General features: G+C 39.0%; 2 protein-coding genes and 1 pseudogene across 2 annotated transcripts; all 3 read right to left on the bottom strand.

The window, feature by feature from the left end:
* Positions 1-3,460: 3,460 nt before the first annotated feature.
* LOC143876372 (stress-response A/B barrel domain-containing protein At5g22580 pseudogene) lies at positions 3,461-4,384 on the bottom strand (annotated as a pseudogene).
* On the bottom strand, positions 3,542-9,470 carry LOC143877601 (uncharacterized). Its single transcript, XM_077379745.1, has 5 exons — positions 9,335-9,470; positions 9,136-9,224; positions 8,689-8,787; positions 4,266-4,554; positions 3,542-3,683 (listed from the first exon to the last, which is right to left on the bottom strand). Exons 1-4 carry the CDS (start codon positions 9,436-9,438, stop codon positions 4,421-4,423), a joined length of 426 nt encoding a protein of 141 aa, XP_077235860.1. The 5' UTR covers positions 9,439-9,470; the 3' UTR covers positions 3,542-3,683; positions 4,266-4,420.
* On the bottom strand, positions 9,093-20,414 carry LOC143877600 (putative RING-H2 finger protein ATL61). Its single transcript, XM_077379744.1, is given in 4 exon segments — positions 9,093-9,653; positions 9,655-9,891; positions 18,589-18,686; positions 19,694-20,414. Coding segments are annotated over 4 exon segments (699 nt in total). The 5' UTR covers positions 19,853-20,414; the 3' UTR covers positions 9,093-9,448.
* Between the last annotated feature and the right edge of the window lie 1,052 nt (positions 20,415-21,466).

Here is a 21,466-nt window from a genome sequence, read left to right as displayed (position 1 = left end):
TGATAAGCCTATATAAATCACTTATAAACACTATAAACTACTTCTTGCCCTGTATAAACCATGTATAAACACTCTAAACCACTGATAAACCTATATAAACTACTTATAAACACTCTAAATCACTGATACGCTTATATAAACCACTGTTTACCCTATATAAACCAATTGTAAACACTCTAAACCACTGATAAACCTATATAAACTACTTATAAACACTATAAACTACTTCTTACCCTGTATAAACCATGTATAAACACTCTAAACCACCAATAAGCCAATATAAACCACTTATAAACACTCTAAACCACTGATAGTCTTAGATAAACCACTGTTTACCCTATATAAACGAGTTGTAAACACTCTAAACCACTGATAAGCCTATATAAACCACTTATAAACACTATAAACTACTTCTTACCTTGTATAAACCATGTATAAACACTCTAAACCACTGATAAGCCTATATAAACCACTTATAAACACTCTAAATCACTGATAGGCTTATATAAACCACTGTTTACCCTATATAAATCAGTTGTAAACACTCTAAACCACTGATAAGCCTGTATAAACCACTTCTAAACACTATAAACTACTGCTCACCATGTATAAATCACTTATAAACACTTTAAACCATTGTTAATCTTTATAAACCAATTATAAACACTCTAAACCACTGGTAAGCCTTAATAAACCACTACTTAGGATTATAAACCACTACTGAGGATTCTTAACCAAAGAAGCTATATAAACTACTTATAAACACCCACTTCAGTGGTGGTTTATCATAGTGAAATAGTAGTTTAACTTAAGAAATTAGTGGTTTACAGTAAAATAACAATGATTATAAAGTGGAAAACAGTAGTTTAACATGGAAAACTTTCGTTCAAGTTTATAAAAATGCCTTATAATTGAAAGAGAAGGGAGAGGGCTAGAAATACACCTTTCCATTGAATGGAGGCTTTGTGTAATGGAATGGTGGTTTCTAGTGAAGATTTTTGCGATTTCGGAATCTAATAACGTTTTTTTGCAATAGTTGTTGTAAATGGAGGCGTTTTCCAATGCAATGAAGGGTTTGGGAGGCTTTGACATCTAAAAATGAGGTTTTCAGCAATAGAATGAAGCTTTTGGCATCTAACAATGGAGGTTTTTGGGTTTCAAAAATGGAGGTTTTTGGGTTTTTCATACGTACGTAGGTGGGAGGAAGAAGAAGAAGAGAGAAAAAGGTGGGTTTTGGGATTTGTATTCTAAATGTAATCATTTCAAAAAGGTGATTTGATAGGGAGAGAGAGAGAGAGAGAGAGAGAGAATCAAGGGCATTTTAGTCATATGCACTCTTGATTGGTGATTTACAAAACACCCCTCTTCAAATGTCATAGTCAGTAGAAACCCCTTCTATTTGGTCATTTTCCCAAATGAATTTGTTGTTAAAAGCTAGAGGCACTTTCTATTTTTCATTGTTTCATTATTTTGTTGATAAATCATTACGTTGCTTTTTTAAACCTTTCTCGGCAACACTACTCTACTTTTTTCTACGGCAGAATCGAAAAGCATTTAAGAATATGGAGAATAGGGTTCTTTAACATGGCCGTTGACAGCATTTTCAAGCTTTGCTAGTGCCTCTTTTCTAAATTGAGGGATGCTAGATTCACATGCGCCCTTGCAAAAAAGGGGGCGAAGGGCACTCCTATTGGTCATTTAAAGGAGAAATTATATGGTGGGCAACTGTATAACCCCGTGATGGTGTACGCCCTCGATATTTGATCCGACAGCAGCCTCTTAAAAAGTATGTTGCTATTGGATCTAATATCAAGGGTGGTACAACTTTCATGGTATTTGACAGTCGGGCACCAATGGGGGACATCAAAATACGAGAATCGCGAACGGGGGACACACTTTTGAAAAATTATTAGAGAGGGACGAAATGGGGGCTATCAACCCTCTAAATAGGGTTATCAAATTCTCAAAAGGGGGTTATCAACCCTCTTTAACAATTTTTCAAAAGTGTGCCCCCCCCGTTGGCAATTCTCGTATTTTGATGTCCCCCATCTTATAACTAACAATTGGGATTTGCTAGGGACTTTCGCAGGAAGGCAGTTTGCCACTGGTTGTTGTATGAGAGATCAGCCACCTAAATTAAATTAAACCTTCACCCATTTTATCAAGTTGAGGGAGTCTCCCGCAACTACAACCTCATCTAGAGTGCTAGGCTTAATCATCTTTACGCCTTGATGAACCGCTCAACTCTCCACCTCATTTTTTTTTTTGAAAGGTGACTTTTATTAATAACGAAATAGATTACATGTGGCTGGGGACAAGGTGTCCCCTATAAAAAAAACAAAAGATACACTGATCTCATGAAAGGGCATCGACACCCGAATCGACTTGAGATACGAACCGGGGTTCGGGTAGATTCGCCCCATCTTTCACCAGGACATCCGCCACGGTATTGGCCGCTCTCCGACGGTGTCACAGTGAGGGGTGGACCATCCGCACTAAATATCGAATTTCATCGAGAATTTGATGAAGATGCCAAGGACCACCCCCCCCCCCCCCCCACAAATTCTTTGCCCACCCGGTTACATTAGACGAATCTCCTTCAAGCCCAAGTTATGTTGGAAATTAATCTTGACCATTAGATCTTAATCATCTATCAACTTGACTTTCTTGGGACTTAAGTTACTTACTTTCTTGGGACTCAAGTTACTTACTTTCTTGAAAGCTTGGAAGATAAGTCTTGACCACTTTGGAATATGTAATGCTTTTATTTTTCATGTGATAGTGTGTTAGTTGTGCTTAGGAAAGCTAATAGTAATTAAGAAAAGTTAATCTCGGATTTGGAATGTAGGCCATATTTTAGACCATGTATCTTTTTCATATGTAAGTTTTTTTAGTGAAATTTGAAGGGTTTTGAGTAGTACAATAATTTGGGTTACTTTCATTGTGTGTTTGGCATCAAGAGAACAATCTTCTTCTCTTGAAACTCATCTTCTCCCTCCAACTAGTTGGTTTCATTCCAACAAAGAAATCCCACATAGTTTGCGATTGTGATCTCGAAAGAGTCCACCTACTCGTGCCAGTCCAGGGCTCCATATGCTTAATTCATCAAAATTTAACTTAAATTATGTGTGGCTTGGAGTCTCCAACGCATGTGCAACAACCGGTCAAAATTGTGTGGCTTGGAGGCTCCCACTCATGTGCAATAACCGGTCTCTGCTCAGTGGATTGATGAGATTTTTGTTAAATTGTTAGTGATGTATGCTTTTAGTTACGCACTCGTCAGTAATATTATAGCAGTTGGAACCTTATTGGATCCGCCAAATTGTATAGAAAATAGCATGACTAGTACTCCTCAACCAATTCAGCATTATTACAAACACAAACACCCACATGCACTAAATATAATATCTGAGCACTGTCCCAGCTTAGAGCTTGCGCAACAGCTATTAACTCAGATGATTCACATAACCAAAGAAACTTCTTGTGGAGTGGGAGACTTGACTAGAACTGTGGGAAAGTCAAGCAAGATAACGTTCTCGGTGGATGCTCTGAAAGTAGTGGCAAATTCTCTGTGAGTGGGATGGCTTAAATAAGCAGTTAAGTCTTGTTCATTACTGAATGTCATCAAGAAAACGTGGGTGAATCCTTGTTTCAGCATCTCGTTACTCCCACAATCCTGCCCCCTGTTACAAAAGAATAGAAGAAAGACATGATGGAAGCTTAGTATTTGTCTCAAAAAAAGAAAAAAAAGTGGGGCAATCCATTCAACATGACCCTTTGTTGTGAAAAACCGCTTCAGTAGCAACCTGTAATTTCAATGGCAAAGCAAAACGAAACAAGCAAACACACGGAGACACAAAGATTTACGTGGTTCGGAGTAAAGCCTACTTCGAGACAGTAGAGGCAACAAGAAAATTTGCTATAGGAACGAGACTAGATCAGAAAATCGGCATCCCTCACCAAACCCACCCAGAAACACATGTACACCCTTTTCTAAGCTCTCAACCCTCTTCAGAAAACCTCAAATACAAATAAGCCATAAACCCCTTATACAAAGTGGGTCAAAACAAGCTATTTTTCTGACATAAGCGAATTGAATTCAAGACACCCAACTCAACACTCCGAATACTACTGAACCACAAGTTCAGAGCACAAATAAAAGATTCTCACATATTTAAAGGCTAGGATTAGCAAAACTGAAATCTATTTTGAGGGCTACAATAAGGAAAAGAAGAATTCCTGAAAATGAGAAGGAAGAGAAGTACCATTCAAAGGACTTGATAACATCAATCTCAGAAGCCATCTTGTTCAAACTTTTGAGTATGTCTTCCACTTGTACCCCTTCCTTGAACTTAACCAGTACCAAATGCTTCAATTCAGCCATGGTTGCACTGTCAAGAGGTCCGAGCATATGGGCATTTTATAAAGGTGAAGGCTCCATACATGCTTTCACAATCTCACTACTGCTTTGTTCGACCCCACTGCTTTGTCGGTGCCTTGCTGAGTAGTAAGGCACCTTGAGGAAATCACTGTTTCGTGGACAACATCTCCCACCTGATATTATTTGACATATCAACTACACAAGGTGGACAGCCTCAAATCAGCTAATAAATTACACCTTTATGGGGCCCCATTTGAAATGAAGGAATTTTCAGAAAAGTTAGGAAAAGAAAAACTTACCAGAATTTCTTGCCATTCCATTGATTACAAATGAAAAAAAAAAGTTACTTGAACTACACCAGTTCAAATTTCATTTAAGTGGAGGATTTTCAATTTATACTGATCCCTCCAAAGAAGGCATAACATTAAATCAAGGTAATTAAACAATTTTCCTATGAAAAAAAAATTCTGCCAGAAATGTTTTTGGTGCAATACAAAAAATTTGAGCATTTTTAAGGTAGAGACTCCTCTCTTGATCGAATGGCTTAGAATATAAGATCAATTGTAGTTGCTTAGGCTCTTCAATGTTGAAATTTTAAAATATTTAAAGCTTTTTAAGTTAGTTTTTTTTAATGGCATCTGTTTTTATATCAGAACTATATATGAATCAATTCAGACACTGTAATTATTTAATGTTCAAACATTTAAACGTTGCAATCTTTTACAATTTGTTTTTAATAGCAAAGAATTATATTAATATAGAAAAAGATACACGACGATTGAGATGATCAAAAGAAGACAAAGGAAAACAACAAGGAAAAGCCATCAAACGTATGGAATTATGAATCAATTCAGACGTATGGAAATTTTCACTTCAGACGTATAGAATTATTTAATGTTACAACATTTAAAACGTTGCAATCTTTTACTATTTTTTTGAATAGTAAAGAATTATATTTATATAGAAAAAAAATACACAGGGTCATCCTGGTGATTGAGATGATCAAAAGAATACAAAGAAAAACAACAAGAAAAAGCTCACAAAACAAGGGCTCATAAGGGAGAGAAAGTCGAAGAATTTCAAAGCCATCCTAGAAACTCCTTCCCTAGGAAGCCTATCGGCCTCACTATTTGCCGGCCTCCTTACATGACGAAATGAGATGGAGGATCCTTCCACACACTCCAAGGTATCGTCTGTCCAATGAGTAAATCGCCAGAGAGGGAGGGAACTCCCTCTCAACCACCTAATTATGTTTATGGGTCTCCCTCCGCCACTACCTTGTCAAGAATCCTTGTTCCTTAAGCCTTGATGAACCGTTCTAATCTCCACCTCATTTGAGTCTATAATCATAATCGGGCCCGAAAAAACCCAAAGCATTGCCCCATCCTCATCTGGTAGAAGACCTCATATTCCGACCGGACCTAGGTTGCCTATGTTGTAACTATCAAAATTCAACTTAAGGAACTCGGTGTAGGGGGCTCCCATGCCTGTGAAATGGTCAACCTCTGATCGGTACTATTAACCAAGGTTTTAAATTTCGACCGAAATCCAAAATTTCGAATTTCGGTGGAGACCGAAACTGAAATTATGTAAAGTCGAAATGTTACAAAATTTCGATTCCTTCGGTCGAAATTTAAGGTCCAAAAAATTAGTTTAAAATTGATTATTTAATATTATCCCAAAAATTCGGCCGAAATTTCAGAGATTTCGTCGAAATTTGGTAACGGCTAAAATATTGCCATTTTTAATTTCGATCAATTTCGGCGAAATTTAAAACCTTGCTATTATTAACTACCTCTCTCCAACCTTGCCACAAATCATACGTTGACACATACTGGAAGCTAGGCAAGACCTTAGCCTAGGAGATGGCAAGGTTTTAAATTTCGGTCCTCACCGAAACCAAAATTTTGGGCAAAATTCGGTAGATGCGCTCGAAATGTTAGATTTTTGGGCCGAAATTTTGGTAATTTTGGCTGAAATTCTGTAAGGAAATAAAAATTAATATTTTATCAAAAATTTCGCCGAAATTGCCGAAATTTCCAAAATGTCGGCAATTTCGGTTTTGGAACGTTTCGGTTTCGGTGCTGACCGAAATCCAAAATTTCGGATTTGAAATTTAAAACAATGGGAGATGGTCAGTGCTAATACCTTAGTGAAGAGGAACCGAGAGGACTTCACTTAGCCTCTGAATACCCTGGCGTTCCTTTCCTTCCAAAGCACCCAGATGGTAGATAGCAGAATCACATTCCATGATATTTTACTTTGCTTTGCCAAGGCATGCCAAACCAACTTTCCAATATTTCTGAAAGTTTCGCAGGGAAAACTTAAGAAAAGACAAATCTGCCAAGAATGCAACTCTACACAAGCCTAGTGGTTTTGCAATGAATGAATATTTGGTAAACCGACTCACCCGGCTACACACATAATTTGTAATGGTCAATGATCCACATATTTCTACTTCGGAGGTGGTCCACTTTTAGGGCTACCGTCCAAGAAATGCGCAAACTCTAGGGGAGCTGGGATATTCCACTCTAGCCATTGGCGAAGCTGCAGAAATGGATGCAGTCAAGTTGTAGAAAGATTTAACGTTGAAGCTTCCTAAAGAGCACTGGATCCAAACCCTTTCATCTTCTCCTAATCTCTTAATGTTAACATGAAACTACCCAAAAAGTTTCTTTTGTAGCTCAACCTCCCAACCAGCCCATCCTCACCTCTCTCAAAGCAATCCTTAATAAATGTCTAGGAAGACTTCTACCAGACGAGCCATAGAATATGCTCTGAACCTGACACCTTCTACAAACTTGCTCTTTTGGATAAGAATACCTCTCCAAACTGTCACTTCTCTCTGGCGATCGTCTGATTCCCAATTCTCTAGCAGTGCTGAATACTTCGCTTCAATGACCTTTACCTGAAGTTGTTGCCTCTCTTCCCTAAACTTCCAAAGCCATTTCCCAATGAAAGCCTTATTCATCTCTTTTAATTTTCTTATCCCAAGTCCTCCTGTTTTTTATAGGTTTGTACGCATCTTTCCAATACACCAAATGCAACTTGAGCTTATCATCTGCCCCTCCCTAGAGGATCCCCCTTTGGATTTTCTCAATTCATTTTATCACGCTCATTGGGCATTTAAACACACAAAGTTGATCCACTAGAATATTCACTATGATGATGGAAAATGGTCAACCGACCACCCCAATCTTTTACTATTTTAACAAATTAGCGTTTGCAACGTTTTGGTCTGTTGCATTCGCAACATTACTCTACTTTAATATCTTAGATACGTTTGCAAGGCCTATTATAGTGATCGTTGATTCGTTGTACAACGGTGCTTCAAGAGGCAATTGTAATACCGAGAAAGTGTATTCTTTAAATACATTTTAGAGACACTTTTCTTGTTGATATATATGATGGGCGATGATATTTTCACCCCTGCATTACGCATGCACCCCCCTTATAACGTGATGTGACGCCAAAAAGCGTTAAAGTTGCACACTTTTCACGTTATAAGGAGAGCATGCGCGTAATGCAGGGGGAGTGAAAATATCATCTCCCTGTATGATTCCCTTCATTTCTTCACTAATTTTAACGCTTTCTCTTGTTCTTTTACTTCTAGACTTGTTTTATAAGTTCTTGATTGGTCACCTATTTTCAAAGCTTCTGCAAAGGATTTTCATTTGAGCAAATTATACAGCATTGATAGTGTTTGCAAGGTCCAAGCCAGTCCGTGGTGGGGGCGATAATCGATATTACGGGTAGCGTAGCTTTAAACCATAACGTGTCTCTACTATTCAAATCTCTTCTAATTTTTTGCATATTTGATTTGAATTTTATTTAAAGCTTTGCAAAGTACATACGTTTTTATCGACAATGATTTTCTTATTATTCATCATTAGCTACTTGATTTATCACTTAGATTGATGAATTGATCTACATACCTCAAATTGCCCGACATTCAATTCAACTCTTTTCAATATATTCGGTAAATTGTGAGAGATGGGCTGGGCAGGAAGAGGAGAGATTTAAGAGATTTAAGAGCGTAGGAGACCAGAGAGCATGATAAATCCCTAAAAAATGGTGAAAATAAATAACTTTCTTAAAATTGGGTTTTATTTTTCTTGTTTTTAGTGTCGTTCTCACCCTCCCCTCACACTGACCTCTCTCTCTCTCTCTCTCTCTCTCTCTCTCTCTCTCTCTCAACAGGCTCTGCCAAAATTCCATGGAATATTTTTTTGTCGTTGCCAAAAATAACCATTAAATTAGTCGATAAGCCTCTAGTTTCAGCAAGAAAAATGGGTCAAGGCATAAACCTTCCTTTCCGCAGACATTACAGCTTTGGTTTCCAACGAAAGAGATGAGCACATTGCACTCTATCGCACGAAGACTTCCAAGGTAGATGGCTAACTTACCTTCAGTCACAAGATTGAAGCGTGCAAAAATCAGTCTTAAGACATCTTTTTTAATCACGCTTGATTAAAGATCAACAATCATATTATCAAGTGGGACCAAAGGCAACAGGCCAGATTTGTGATGGCCAACAATCATCTTGGACCCAATCGCAGTACATGCGGCAATGGGCCTGTCCTGTATGATGATTTTTTATCTTTAGGCTCTTATTAATGGGCATAAAGCATATTTTACACCCATTTTTAACATTAATCTTTTCATTTGGAGGTTTAGTTTTTGTTTGTGCTTTCATAGAAGAAATTTGCCAAGAAAACAAGTCAAGAGACTACCAACTGTTCGAAGAAATTTACCAAGAAGATTGACAAGCCGTGGCGTTGCAGCTAAGAAAGAAACCACCTCTGTAGCAAGCTTGAAATCAATATGACTTCTGCTTTTGTAGCTGAAATTCAACAAAAAAATAAGGCCTCTGAACCAACTATTCTGAAAATCACTGAACTAGCCTTATGTACAATAAGCCAGGAGAACAAAGCAATAAACTTCCTGCATAACCTTTGGTGAATTTTCCGGACAGCTTTTACAAATTTCATCTCACCAGTAGAACTATCATCGATCTCATGCAACCCGAAATGCTGAAAGAGAAATCCAGAATGCATTCAAAGTTGCTCAAGGATTGGATGGGCTCTCCACATGTTTGCTTTCTGAATGATTATGAGGGGAGTCTTTTAGAACATGGCCATCCTCTGTCAAGATAGACATAATCTCTCCTGCTTCAGTTGAAACAAGCTCGGATGTAAACTCATCCTCTTGAACAGGTTCCATTCTTTGGTTGTCCATACTCCTTTACGAATACCCATGGCTGTTATATAAACTGATAAGAATGCGAGTTTAAAGTATGTAGACTGAAAGGGGAACGGGTGGCTGAACTGAACATGGGTGGCATTCTCCTCTTCCTATCAGGAGAATCTCGCAGTGAAATTCGACAAACGGGGCATGTTGAATTTTGCTGTAGCCATATATCTATGCAGGTGACATGGAAGGCATGCCCACAATAAGGTAGGATCCGCAATATGTCTTTCTCTTGGTATTCAGCAAGGCATATTGTGCACCTGCCAGAGAGATGGAAGAGTGATGCTGAAGTACATAGGGAAAATGTTTAATTCATTTGCAATAATCCAGTTGATATATGACTTGAAGTTAGATTTGAGGCAACATGGATTTCCTTTTCCTGATGAAGAGAGTTACCAGGAACAGAAACAAGAAATACAGAGCAGTTAATCAATCAGCTCCACCATAACAAGAACCAGAAGGCTTTGAAATTACTTTTTAAGTTGCATGGATCTTCCGCCAAGGGTGACTACATCCAGCTCAGGTTCTCACATTTCCTATATGTTTTGGGTACAAAATAGCTTATTTTCTAGACTTCTTTTGGTGCCCCTTGACCTATTATTTTTTCTAAGATATGCTCAGACAGAAGAAAGCATAAAGTGCTGAAGGAGGAGAGAGCAGGCAGGATTGGTGAAGCTGGATGCTCAAATCCATTTTAGGTACGGAAAGACAGCTCAGGAGGAATAGAAAGTGACTACAACCTAAGAGGGGTTTGACGGCAAACGCAGTGGAGAGCGCTAGGAGGGATGTCAAGGAGAACGTCGAGACACAGAAGTGTGGAGTGGGGAGGCCCTTCTCACTCTAGCTCAACCGTCTCGATCATCATGGCAGCACCAACAAGGCCGAGGAGGATGAAGTCGTGGGTAATCATTGCCTCCTCACGCCAACAAATTCTCGTCAATCAGGAAGCCTCTTAGGGCAGCCTAGGAAAGAGCCCTCAATTCACCGGTCAAGCCAGGACTCTTACAGAGTCAGTTCTTTGGCCAGGTTGGGGCATTCGGATCATGTTACTATTCCCAAATTGGGGAGGGAGCAGATCAAATGGGATAATTTCAATAATGGTTGAAATTATCAGAGGGAGGGAGCAGGAAATGCCATAAAAGAATTTTCAGAGGATTCCATCCACTTCATCAAACAAAGTTCTTGGCTTACGCATAGATATTGTTCACCTATTGAATTGAACTCGTTAATAATGAGGCTGCAAGTTATTAAACATGTCTTCAAGATCAGACACTACATCATAACAATAAATTATACGATTTTATTATTAACAGAAGCTACACAAGTGTCTCTTTTACCAAAATAATAAAAGCTATATACAATCAATTACCTGGATGCCAATTCAATTACCAAAGATACCAAGCAAAAAACAGAAAGTAAGAATATAAATAAACTAGAGAAAAAAATAATACTAGGAACTTCTATAATTTTCAAAGTAAGCATTATTTATATGCATAGATTGCAAATGCAAGTCAATAGAAAAAATTGAAATACTTGCTGGTGCTCAGTGAAATTAAGAATGAATAACCATGGTAAATCAACGCGTCAACCAAAGGGCCTAACATGATGGCCTTTTCTGCAGGAACATCCACAATAGATACAGTGCACTTGACAAGATCTCCTTTAATAGTGGTATCACTACCAAAGACAAAAATCCCTACATTCTCATCCTCAAGATTCAAAGCTATCCCTTTCACACCGTTGACAAATTCAACTATTTCCCCAACTTGAATCTTGTTCAATCCATAAACACGTGCAATCCCATCTCCAAATGAGAACACTTGAATCGATTTAAAGTTCATGAAGCAAGATGCGACTTTGGTGTCTGAACTGACACTATTGTATATAAATTAGTTAGAAAAAACCATGATTAGTTTCATTACTGTAAAATCATGCAACACACATGATCCAAAGAAGCTTTTGGAGTTGATGTTACATTTCCCCTATCACATCAAAATGGGTAATATATACCCATCCCAAACTCATGAAATACCCATATACACAGGGATAACAAGGCAACATGGAGTACATTCAAGGATGGGGTCATTTTTTTCTCAGAGGAACGGGCATTATAACAAAAGCTAGTGCCTAGCTTAGATCCTCTGCAAAGCCTAAATATATAAAAACATATAAAATAAGGATGCTTTTTAAAAACAGATATATAACAAGGATATTAAATGTTTATTTATACAAGTTATGTTTTTATGTCTAATTATATTTATATTACACAGTTTGGATCTTGTAATGAATCAATACAGACATGTAGGTGTATCATTCTCGGTGATGGTTGTCTCAGAAACATATCCAACAACACAATTGACATAGGACAAGTCACAAATTGACTAATCCTACCGCTTTTGACACTAAGAACCCAAGTAGAATAGGTATCTACTATTGGTAAAACTTTGAGTAAGTGTAGAAGGTTACATTTTATGGTTTGAGGCCCCTAAAAGGAATATCTAACAAGCGTAGCAACAAGTGTATCAATGATAATCATATACAAATAGCATGCTGAACCACAAAATTTAATCAAACATGAAATTGATCATTACAAAAGAACCGTAGAAAATTAACACCTACAATTGGCATGTAGAAAATTAACACCTAAAATTGGCACCTTAGAAAACCAAAGAAGGCTCAAATAGCAATGCACGTAGAAAATTAACACCTACAATTGGAACCAGCCTAATTTGGATATTGACACAAAATGGGAAACTGAACAAATTAGAAACTCGCAAAATTTGAAAGTTCCCAAAATGGTAGGTGTCTCGATGATGACATTTCATCGGCCTGACTGCTGATTAGGAGGCAGATCATCGAGCTAAGAAATTTCGATGGCCCGATCAAGGATTTGAGGTTTCCGATCGTCGATCTTCTTGGGTTCATGAGATGCACATGCATCACACGCCCCTTATTGAAAGGAACTCTTCCGCGAGTTCAGGTTCACATGTTTGCCAATGTGGGGAGTAAGGATAAGGGTGGCAAAAACTAATGTACTTCTTGTGCCTACCTCAAACTGAAACCCTTTCCAATGAACCAAGTATTTCCCAAGCATCTCGACAAACCATACAAATTTTGGACAAGTGCCATGGGTATGTTATCTTGTTTCCTAAAATTTTATCTTGAAGACTTCAATTACATAATTTGAATAATTCTGTCTCGACGTTTTTCTCATCTTCTTCAAGCTTGTTTCATGCAAGCTTTTATCTTGAATCCGAGCTGTTGTTCATCCCCTCGACCAACCAATATCTCCTACAACAAGTCTCGTTTGCTTATAGCAAGGAGATCGTGATTATCTTTGATGCACCTGCAGCTTTGTGCGCTTGTTGCCCCCTCACGGCCAGCAGGCATATCCATTCAGTGCCCGTTCACTCCAGCAATTTTTCGGAATCATCCCTTGTGTTTGGTGCAAGTTCCATAGCAACTTCTTCCCTCGATTTGTTGTTCAAGAGACCATATTCATGCTCCAATACAAATCCATCCATCAGTTTCATCAAGACCTCGGTAAGAACAAGTTGCAAGGCAGTCCACAAAGCCAAGCTTTTGGCTATTTTCTTGGTCGCTGCAGCATCCTGTAATTGGAGTGTCTCCTCTATTCTCCACTTCACACAACCTAGGATACCCATCTCCTGCCCCACACTCAATAGGCTGCCCAAACTCAAGTCAAGACCGTCCACTCCTCCTCTATCATTCTCCTCTCCCTGACTACCTTACCCTTATCCTACCCACACAATCTCTATCCTTCTCACCGAAGCCCAACTTTCTCCACTTTGTAATCCATAGCCACCCTTACCTTAACCACTCCATTACCAAGCCATCTAGCGTCATATCCATCGATCATCAAGTGGTATCATAGAGATTCTCCATCATCCGCCAAGTGGTATCATAGAGATTCTCCATCATCCGCGACTCCACATCATTTGGTATCAGAGCCCAGAGCCCAGGTAAACAGAGGATTCCACTTTCTTTGTAATCTTGGGAACGAAGATCGGTCGGAGCTAGGGCTGCAAATGAGCTGAGCCGAGCCAAACTTTGGGGTGTTCGTGCTCGGATCGCTTAGTTTGAGGGTTGGCTCGTGTTCGTGATGAGCTTTTTACAATGGGCTCGTGTTCGACTCGCCAAAATTCAACAAAGCTCAAGCTCGGTTCGGCTCGGCTCGGCTCGTTTAGTAACGAACGAGCCCGAGCCGAGCTTTTGGTAAGCTGAGCCGAGCCGAGCTCGAGCTTGGTTGGGTTCGGGTTCAGCTCGTTTAGTAATCACATCAAATAAATACCATTAAGTAATATATATATATATATATATATATATATGAGGAAAAGGATTGTGAGCTTGAGCGTTGGAACCTTATGGTGAGCTTGAGCTCTCAAACCAATGAGGCCCACATTGTTAGGATGATCCAAAGCATTCACTAGAAAGGGCCTTACATAGATAGGGTGTGTACAAAAAATCAGCTCCATAGGATCATCCTAACCCATCCATTTGTGGAGGTCAAAATGGACAGACCACAAATCTGCCCATTTTTGCCCTCAACTTTTGAAGGGGTTAGGATGATTCAATGGAGCTGATTTTTGGTACACACCCTATCTATGATAGGGCCTTGCAAATGAATGGTTTGGATCCTCACAGCAATTGTGGGACCCATGTGATTGGTGCACTCAAGCGCACCATTTCCTATTAGAGCTTGAGCGCACGAACATATTCCTCTATATATATATGAGGAATATGTTCGTGCGCTTGAGCGTTGGAACCAAATGGTGCGCTTGAGTGCACCATTCACATGGGTCCCACAATTTTTGTGAGGATCCAAACCATTCATTTGCAAGGTCCTATCATAGATAGGGTGTGTACCAAAAATCAGCTCCTTTGAATCATCCTAACCCCTCCAAAAGTGGAGGGCAAAAATGGGCAGATTTGTGGTCTGTCCATTTTGACCTCCACAAATGGATGGGTTAGGATGATCCTATGGAGCTGATTTTTTGTACACACCCTATCTATGTAAGGCCCTTTCTAGTGAATGCTTTGGATCATCCTAACAATGTGGGCCTCAATGGTTTTTGAGCTCAAGCTCACGAATATGTTCCAACGCTCAAGCTCACAATCCTTTTCCTCTCTCTCTCTCTCTCTCTCTCTCTCTATATATATATATATATATATATATATATATATATATATATATATATATATATATAACGAACATAATCCAAGCTTTAAAGCTCAGCTCGGCTTTATGAACCGAGCCTAAAAAGTTAACGAGCTTGTCCAAGCCGAACTATACAAAGCTCGAGTTCGGCTCGTTTATTTGACGAGCCTAATTTTTGGGCTCGGGTTCGGCTCGTTTAGCAAACGAACAAGCCCGAGCCGAGCTTTTAATGAGCCGAACCCAAACATGTTTGTGATCCGGCTCGGTTCATTTGCAGCCCTAGTCGGAGCCCAGAAATGAAGCGATATGATAAGCAATGCTAAGAAGAGGTAGATCTGAAAAGCCAATGATCGTGCAACACACACACAACCGGAGAGTGAAATATTTGATTCACGCAAATCAGTGAGTGAAAAGAAAAAAGACATTACACCCCCCCCCCCCCCCCCCCCTCCTTCCCCGAGCACCCCGAGCACCCCTTACACATTAAGAAAGGCCAATTTCAACCCCCTCTTTTACCCGTAGGAACCCCCCTCTTAAAAAAAGGAAATTGATTTCCTTCTTTTCTTTCCCTTCATTCTCTCTTTCACATTTCCCTCCATCTTTTCCCACCATTCTTTCTCTCTCCTCTCCCATATATTCCAGCTCTAGTTTATCTCTCTTCATCTAGGCAATTTTCACTTGGAATTTGGTCTTGCCTTCAACACGAAAGTTGTTCGTGACAACTTAAAGAATCTATTCAACCCACTTTCAGCAGCCAGTAGCGAGCCCAAGCACTACTTGGAGCAATTTTCACTGTCTGACAGTTTTGGACCAACAGCCGATCTGGGCCATCCGGGAATCTGATTTGAAATCCGCGAAAGGCATTTTGTTTCTTTTTACATGAAAGATCAGACAGTTGATTTCATTTTTCGATGCCAATCCCAGTGGCTCCACCATTTATTCAATATTTTGATGGGTACGATCATCGATATTTTCATGGTTACACTCCCTATAGTTATTATGAGGATGCATGTCTGTAATTGATCGATGCTCTGGACACATATCATGTGTACTATGGCTATGATCACCGAATGACCATCTGTCGATCCAGAGACACTGCAAGATGACAAGCTTAGTTGTTCTTGATACGCACGGAGCAGGAGCATCGTGCCGAAGACGAACCTACATTTTGTCGACGAAAAGAGATTCATTATTAGTTTATGAGTGTTTATGTGATATTGACACATCGGTATGAAATAATATTGGTGCGTGAAGCCGCTCGACGTGAAGAAGCCGCTCGCCGTAAACGAGAAGCCGCAGCTCGCCGTGAACGAGAAACCAAATATCCAGAGCGTCTATATGTGAGCTTCCATGTATGACATACGCTTGGGCTCAACTTCGAAAACGGTCTCGTCAACACTAGCATCCGGTTCCTCAATACTGTTAGCAACTTCGTTCACCCCTTTCCTGAGAACTAACATCATCAACATTTAATTGACCTAGGAGTTCTTCCCGGGCATCCTCAATAAATAAGTTATTATACACTCCAACTCCATCCCTTGGAAAGAAAAGGTTAGCACCGAAGAAAGGAAAGAACAAGATGGTGGTTTTTATTGTTCCCGCGAAGCGAAGATCATTTGCTTGGCGATCGACGAAATGGAGGCTCGCCTTAGGCACGATGTTCATGTGCCGTGTGTACCAAAAACGACTGGGCTTGTCATCTTGCAGTTTCTCTAGCTCAACAAATGGTCATTCGATGATCATAGCCATAGTACTCATAATATGCGTCCAGAGCATCAATCAATCGCATACATGCATCCTCAAAATAGTTATAGGGAGTTTCACCATGAAAATATCGATGATCATACCCATCAAAATATGAAAAAAATGGTAGAACCATTGGGGTCAGCATCGAAAAATGAAATCCACGGTCTGATCTATCGCGTCGAAAGAAAAACAATGCCTTCCGTGGATCTCAAATCGGATTCCCGGATGGCCCAGATCGGTTGTCGAACCAAAACTGACACACAATGAAAATAGCTCGAAGTAGTGCTTGGGCTCGCTGCTGGCTACTGAAAGTGAGTTGGATAGACTCTTCAAGTTGTCATAAACAACTTTCGTGTTGATGGCGAGACCAAATTCCAAGTGGAAATTGCCTAGATAAAAAGAGAGAATCTAGAGCGGGAATATGTAGGAGAGGAGAGAGAAAGAACGGTGGGAAAAGATGGAGTAAAATATAAAAGAGAGAATGAGGGGAAAGAAAAACAGAAATCAATTTCCTTTAGGGAACGAAAAACTGAAATCAATTTTCTTTTTTTTAGAGGGGGTGTTAGGGGTAAAAGAGGGGGTTGAAATTGGCCTTCCTTAATCTTGAAGGGGTGCCCAGGGGAAGAATTTGGGGGGGGGGGGGGGGGGGGGAGGGGCAATGTCCTTTTTTTTTAATTTTCACTCACTGATTCGCGTGAATCAAAGATATTAAAAAGCAAGAGGGGTCTCCACGGAAAAAGATGGTCGTGAAATTGAGTGGAGATAATGAATGGCAGGTGTCCAAAGGGGAAACATGGGGCTTAATTATATTTGTATTTCATTTTAAAGAAACTCATGAAACCCTATTCTATTAGGAGTCTGCAAACAAGACACTTTGGGTTTCCTTCTTCACTCAGGGCGACGGTGGTGCGGCTCCGGCGAAGGGCGGCGGTTATAGGTGGCGCAAGAGAGCAGCAAGGGTGGGCTTCAGTGGTATAGTGTGATGTTGAAAGTGGGTTTGGAGGTATAAGATTGAAGAAGATGATTAGGGTTTGGGATCTAGGGTTAGGATTAGATGAATCTGAGTTTAGGCTTGTTGTTGGGTGGATGAAGAATAGGGGATGATGTATATGGTGGGTTCAGGACTGTTTTAGAAGAATGAAACAGTGGGGGTGGTTTTTGAAGGCTAGGGACTCAAGAGTTTTAGGATTACAAAGAAGGATGTAAAGATTGGGACTTATTGCTAGGTATGAATCCAGGGTATTGGGTATCTCTCAGGTTCTAGATTGCCCGACATATAATCAGCCCTCGGACTCATTTCGTAAGTTTTAGAAATTGGCAGCTACAAAAAACAGCAATGATGTGATGTACTACTATACTCAATGACAATGAAATGTACATTCATGAAAATGGAACCCCTCACATTTTACGCAACAGTTTGGCTCCTAAATAAGAAAAAGGATTGTTGGCAATGGTATAACTAGATATAAGTTATATGAAGAGTAGCCCAAAACATTCTACTTTTGCCTTGTTATCAAAATCAGCCTGAACAGAACCTATTTTCAACAACAAACTAAAAGTAACATTTTGAATGAGACAATATGATTTCATCCAACAACAGAAAAGGATCATACAATAGATCATAAAAGTTATTGGCAATGGAAGTAATATTGTGACAAACTCCAGATACTAATGAAAGGGTAATTACTGCCGAATAAGGCCATGTGTCATCAATTAAAATAAAAAACATCATGTATATTGCTGTGGCAATGCCAGTAGAGGATTTTACTTTTGTTTTATGGTTTAGCTCTTTTGAGAAAAACTGATGTAAACAAAATTTCAATTTATATCATTCAATAAACAAATTGATGGAAAGCCAACATCCTTGCCAGAATGGGCAAGCAATATTTTTCATCAAAAAAAATTAAAAAATACATCTATATTATTTGAGAGAAGACACAACAAAATGATTCTGACTCTTCAATGACAGAGCAGATGAAAATAAAAAACAAAATCAACAGAAAAGTAGGTCGTGTGTGGAAAGTAAACTTACTGTACATCTTCCCCAGAGGAAAAAAACTCGTCACTGAATTTCTTTGTAGGAAATGTTGCTACCACAATAGGTTCCAGGCCATGAAGCCCACGTTCAAGCTGTTTCATGGAAAATTAATAATAAATTCAGCACTGAATTGCATGTGCTCCGTGCAAACCAAAGTAATAGACCGAAAATCAAGTACTAGAAAGTCTTAGTTTAGGCTTAAAACATGCCAATGTCACATAATAGAGCCAAAGCATGCCTTGATTATAAATAAAATATTTAAGATGAAGATAACTTCACCATGGAACTATAGAAGGGAAGCCTTAGAGATGGTTGAAGAAAGAACAATTTAATACTATATGCCAATGAGCATGTCCCAGAACGTGGATGTACCATATGACACTTTCAGCGAGAAACAAAGGAACAAACGGATCCCACTTACAAGAGTGACAATAAAATCAAGAGAATCCAGACGAAAATATACAGAAACAGCCACTATCAGCAGTAAGGAAACAAAAGGAAAAGTGGAAAAAAAGAAAAGAAAAAGGGAATCTCGTTTTTAGGATACCAAAACAAATAAAACAGTGTAAAGAATATTAAAAAGCAAATCAAAACACCCATACCAAAGCAACACCATACAAATACCTATATGCCAATGAGCATGTCACAGAACATGGATCGCCCATATGACACTTTCAGCGAGAAACAAAGGAACAAACGGATCCCACTTACAAGAGTGACAATAAAATAAAGAGAATCCAGACGAAAATATACAGAAACAGCCACTATCAGCAGTAAGGAAACAAAAGGTAAAGTGGAAAAAAAGAAAGAAAGGAAATCTCGTTTTTAGGATACCAAAACAAATAAAACAGTGTAAAGAATATTGAAAGCAAATCAAAACACCCATACCAAAGCAACACCATACAAATACCTATTGAAATTCATATGCACATACAAATCTAATCAAATGGAAATACAAGAGGTCGATGCAAATCGGCGATTTTTAGAATATCAATCTCTAAATCCCACAACTGCCCTTGACGTCATCTAGTCCATTGAACAACAATTCCATGCTTAATTTCAAAGAATTTCAGACCAATAAAAAGCAAAAAGAGCTTACTAAGCTGAGATCGGATCTAGAAGCCATTGGGAAAGATCTCCTCGACGAATTCCAATGAATCCTAGCACAAACGAGCCTCGTGCACACGAAGACAATGAACATTGTACTCACTGCAAATCCTATGACTGTCATTACCAAATTAAAGCCAGAAGAAATCATGGCTTTTTCCACTAAAATCCCAAATTCAACTTCAATTTTTCTAACCCTTTCCCACTCTTTTTCCCTATTTACTGTATTCTGCTAATTCCTAATCCATAGATCTCATAACATACAGTTTCTCATCTTTCCTCTCTTTTCATTCTCTCTTACTCCATAAACCCAAGATCTCGCCTCTACAATTTCGCATCTTTTTTCTCTATCTCTACCTCCTTACTCCAGAAACCCTAGCATGCAATTTTATCATGATCAGTTTCTTTCACTACTGTTCTATAAACCCTAATTCGAATTACCTCTGAAAATCCTCATGATCTTTCTGTCTGAATCTCTCAGCAGCTCTGCAACGTTCTTTCTGGTGTTGGAAATTCAAAAAGCTCCCTAGGGTTTATCATCACGAAAATGGAAATGAGGGAAAACCCTAGCAGGATTTTGGAAGATTTTAAAGTCCGTGAGAAACGGGCGATTGAGGAATATCAATGAATGGATAGGGGGGATAAAGAGAGGGCGAGAGGAAGAATGGAAGAAGATTCGATCCGAAGCGTGTCCCTTTCCGAGGTTCGTGTTGTAAATCTAGTGGCAGATTCTTGTGCAGGGAAGGACGTTATTACGTTAATGCCCCGGGATTTTAAAAATAGAAACTGTGTGATCTCTGTTTTAATACACCTCCTTTTTATTGAGAATTTATATGATGGTTGGCCGTGAAAACACATGAAGTCTAAGAAAGTAGGTACGGCCCACTTATTTTGATGATCCAAACCGTTCATCTGTTGGGGCACAACGTAAATAGGTTGTGCCCCAAAAATCATTTCCATAGGATGATTCTAACCCTCCGATCTATAGAAGATTCTATAAATGATTTTTAAAAATCTCCATATTCAGATCAATTCAGATCGAAGGGTTAGGATCATCCTATGAAAATGATTTTTGGGGCACAACCTATTTACATTGTGCCCAAACTGATGAACCGTTTGGATCATCAAAAAAAGTGGGCCGTACCTACTTTCTTAGACTTCACGTGTTTTCACGGCCACCCATCATAAAAATTCTCCTTTTTATTATTACTTCCTTCAGAAAACGAAAACGGAAGAGGGGAATTATCAACACATAAATTATCAACGAGGAACAAAAGACAAAATTAGGCGGAATTATCAACACTGAAATTATCAACGAGGGACAAAAGATGTCTTGTCATTAAAAGTTGGACGAAAATGTCATTTTCTTAAGCAACACGTTTTGCTTTTCCACTTTTCCCTCTTCTCTCATATTTTACTTTTTCATTTTCAACTTACTTTTTTTTACCTTACCAGTCATCTTCTTCATCATTTAGCCACCATTGGAGGCGCAAAAGCTCGAAAATTGAAACGTGAGGTCATTCCCTTCTATCTCTCTATATCTAGGTTTTGTTTTTCATTTCTTTAAGGGTTTTGCATTTCTCCTTCTCCCTTTCAATGGAGGATGAGGAAGACGAATCGTAGGGTAGAAAGAAGAAAAAAAACAATGAAAATGACCGAGTGAAAAAAAAAAATAGGAAGTAAAAACGTGTTCATAAAAGACTTGATAAGCCCATTCGGAATTTGGTTACCCCATTTTGATACTGGATAACCCCAATTGCAGAGA

Source organism: Tasmannia lanceolata, unplaced genomic scaffold (genome assembly GCF_043159265.1).
Source record: "Tasmannia lanceolata isolate RefF3 unplaced genomic scaffold, GAP_Taslan_0.1 ptg000005l, whole genome shotgun sequence".
Taxonomy (NCBI): Eukaryota; Viridiplantae; Streptophyta; class Magnoliopsida; order Canellales; family Winteraceae; genus Tasmannia; species Tasmannia lanceolata.
This window is presented reverse-complemented; position numbering and strand designations above follow the sequence as displayed.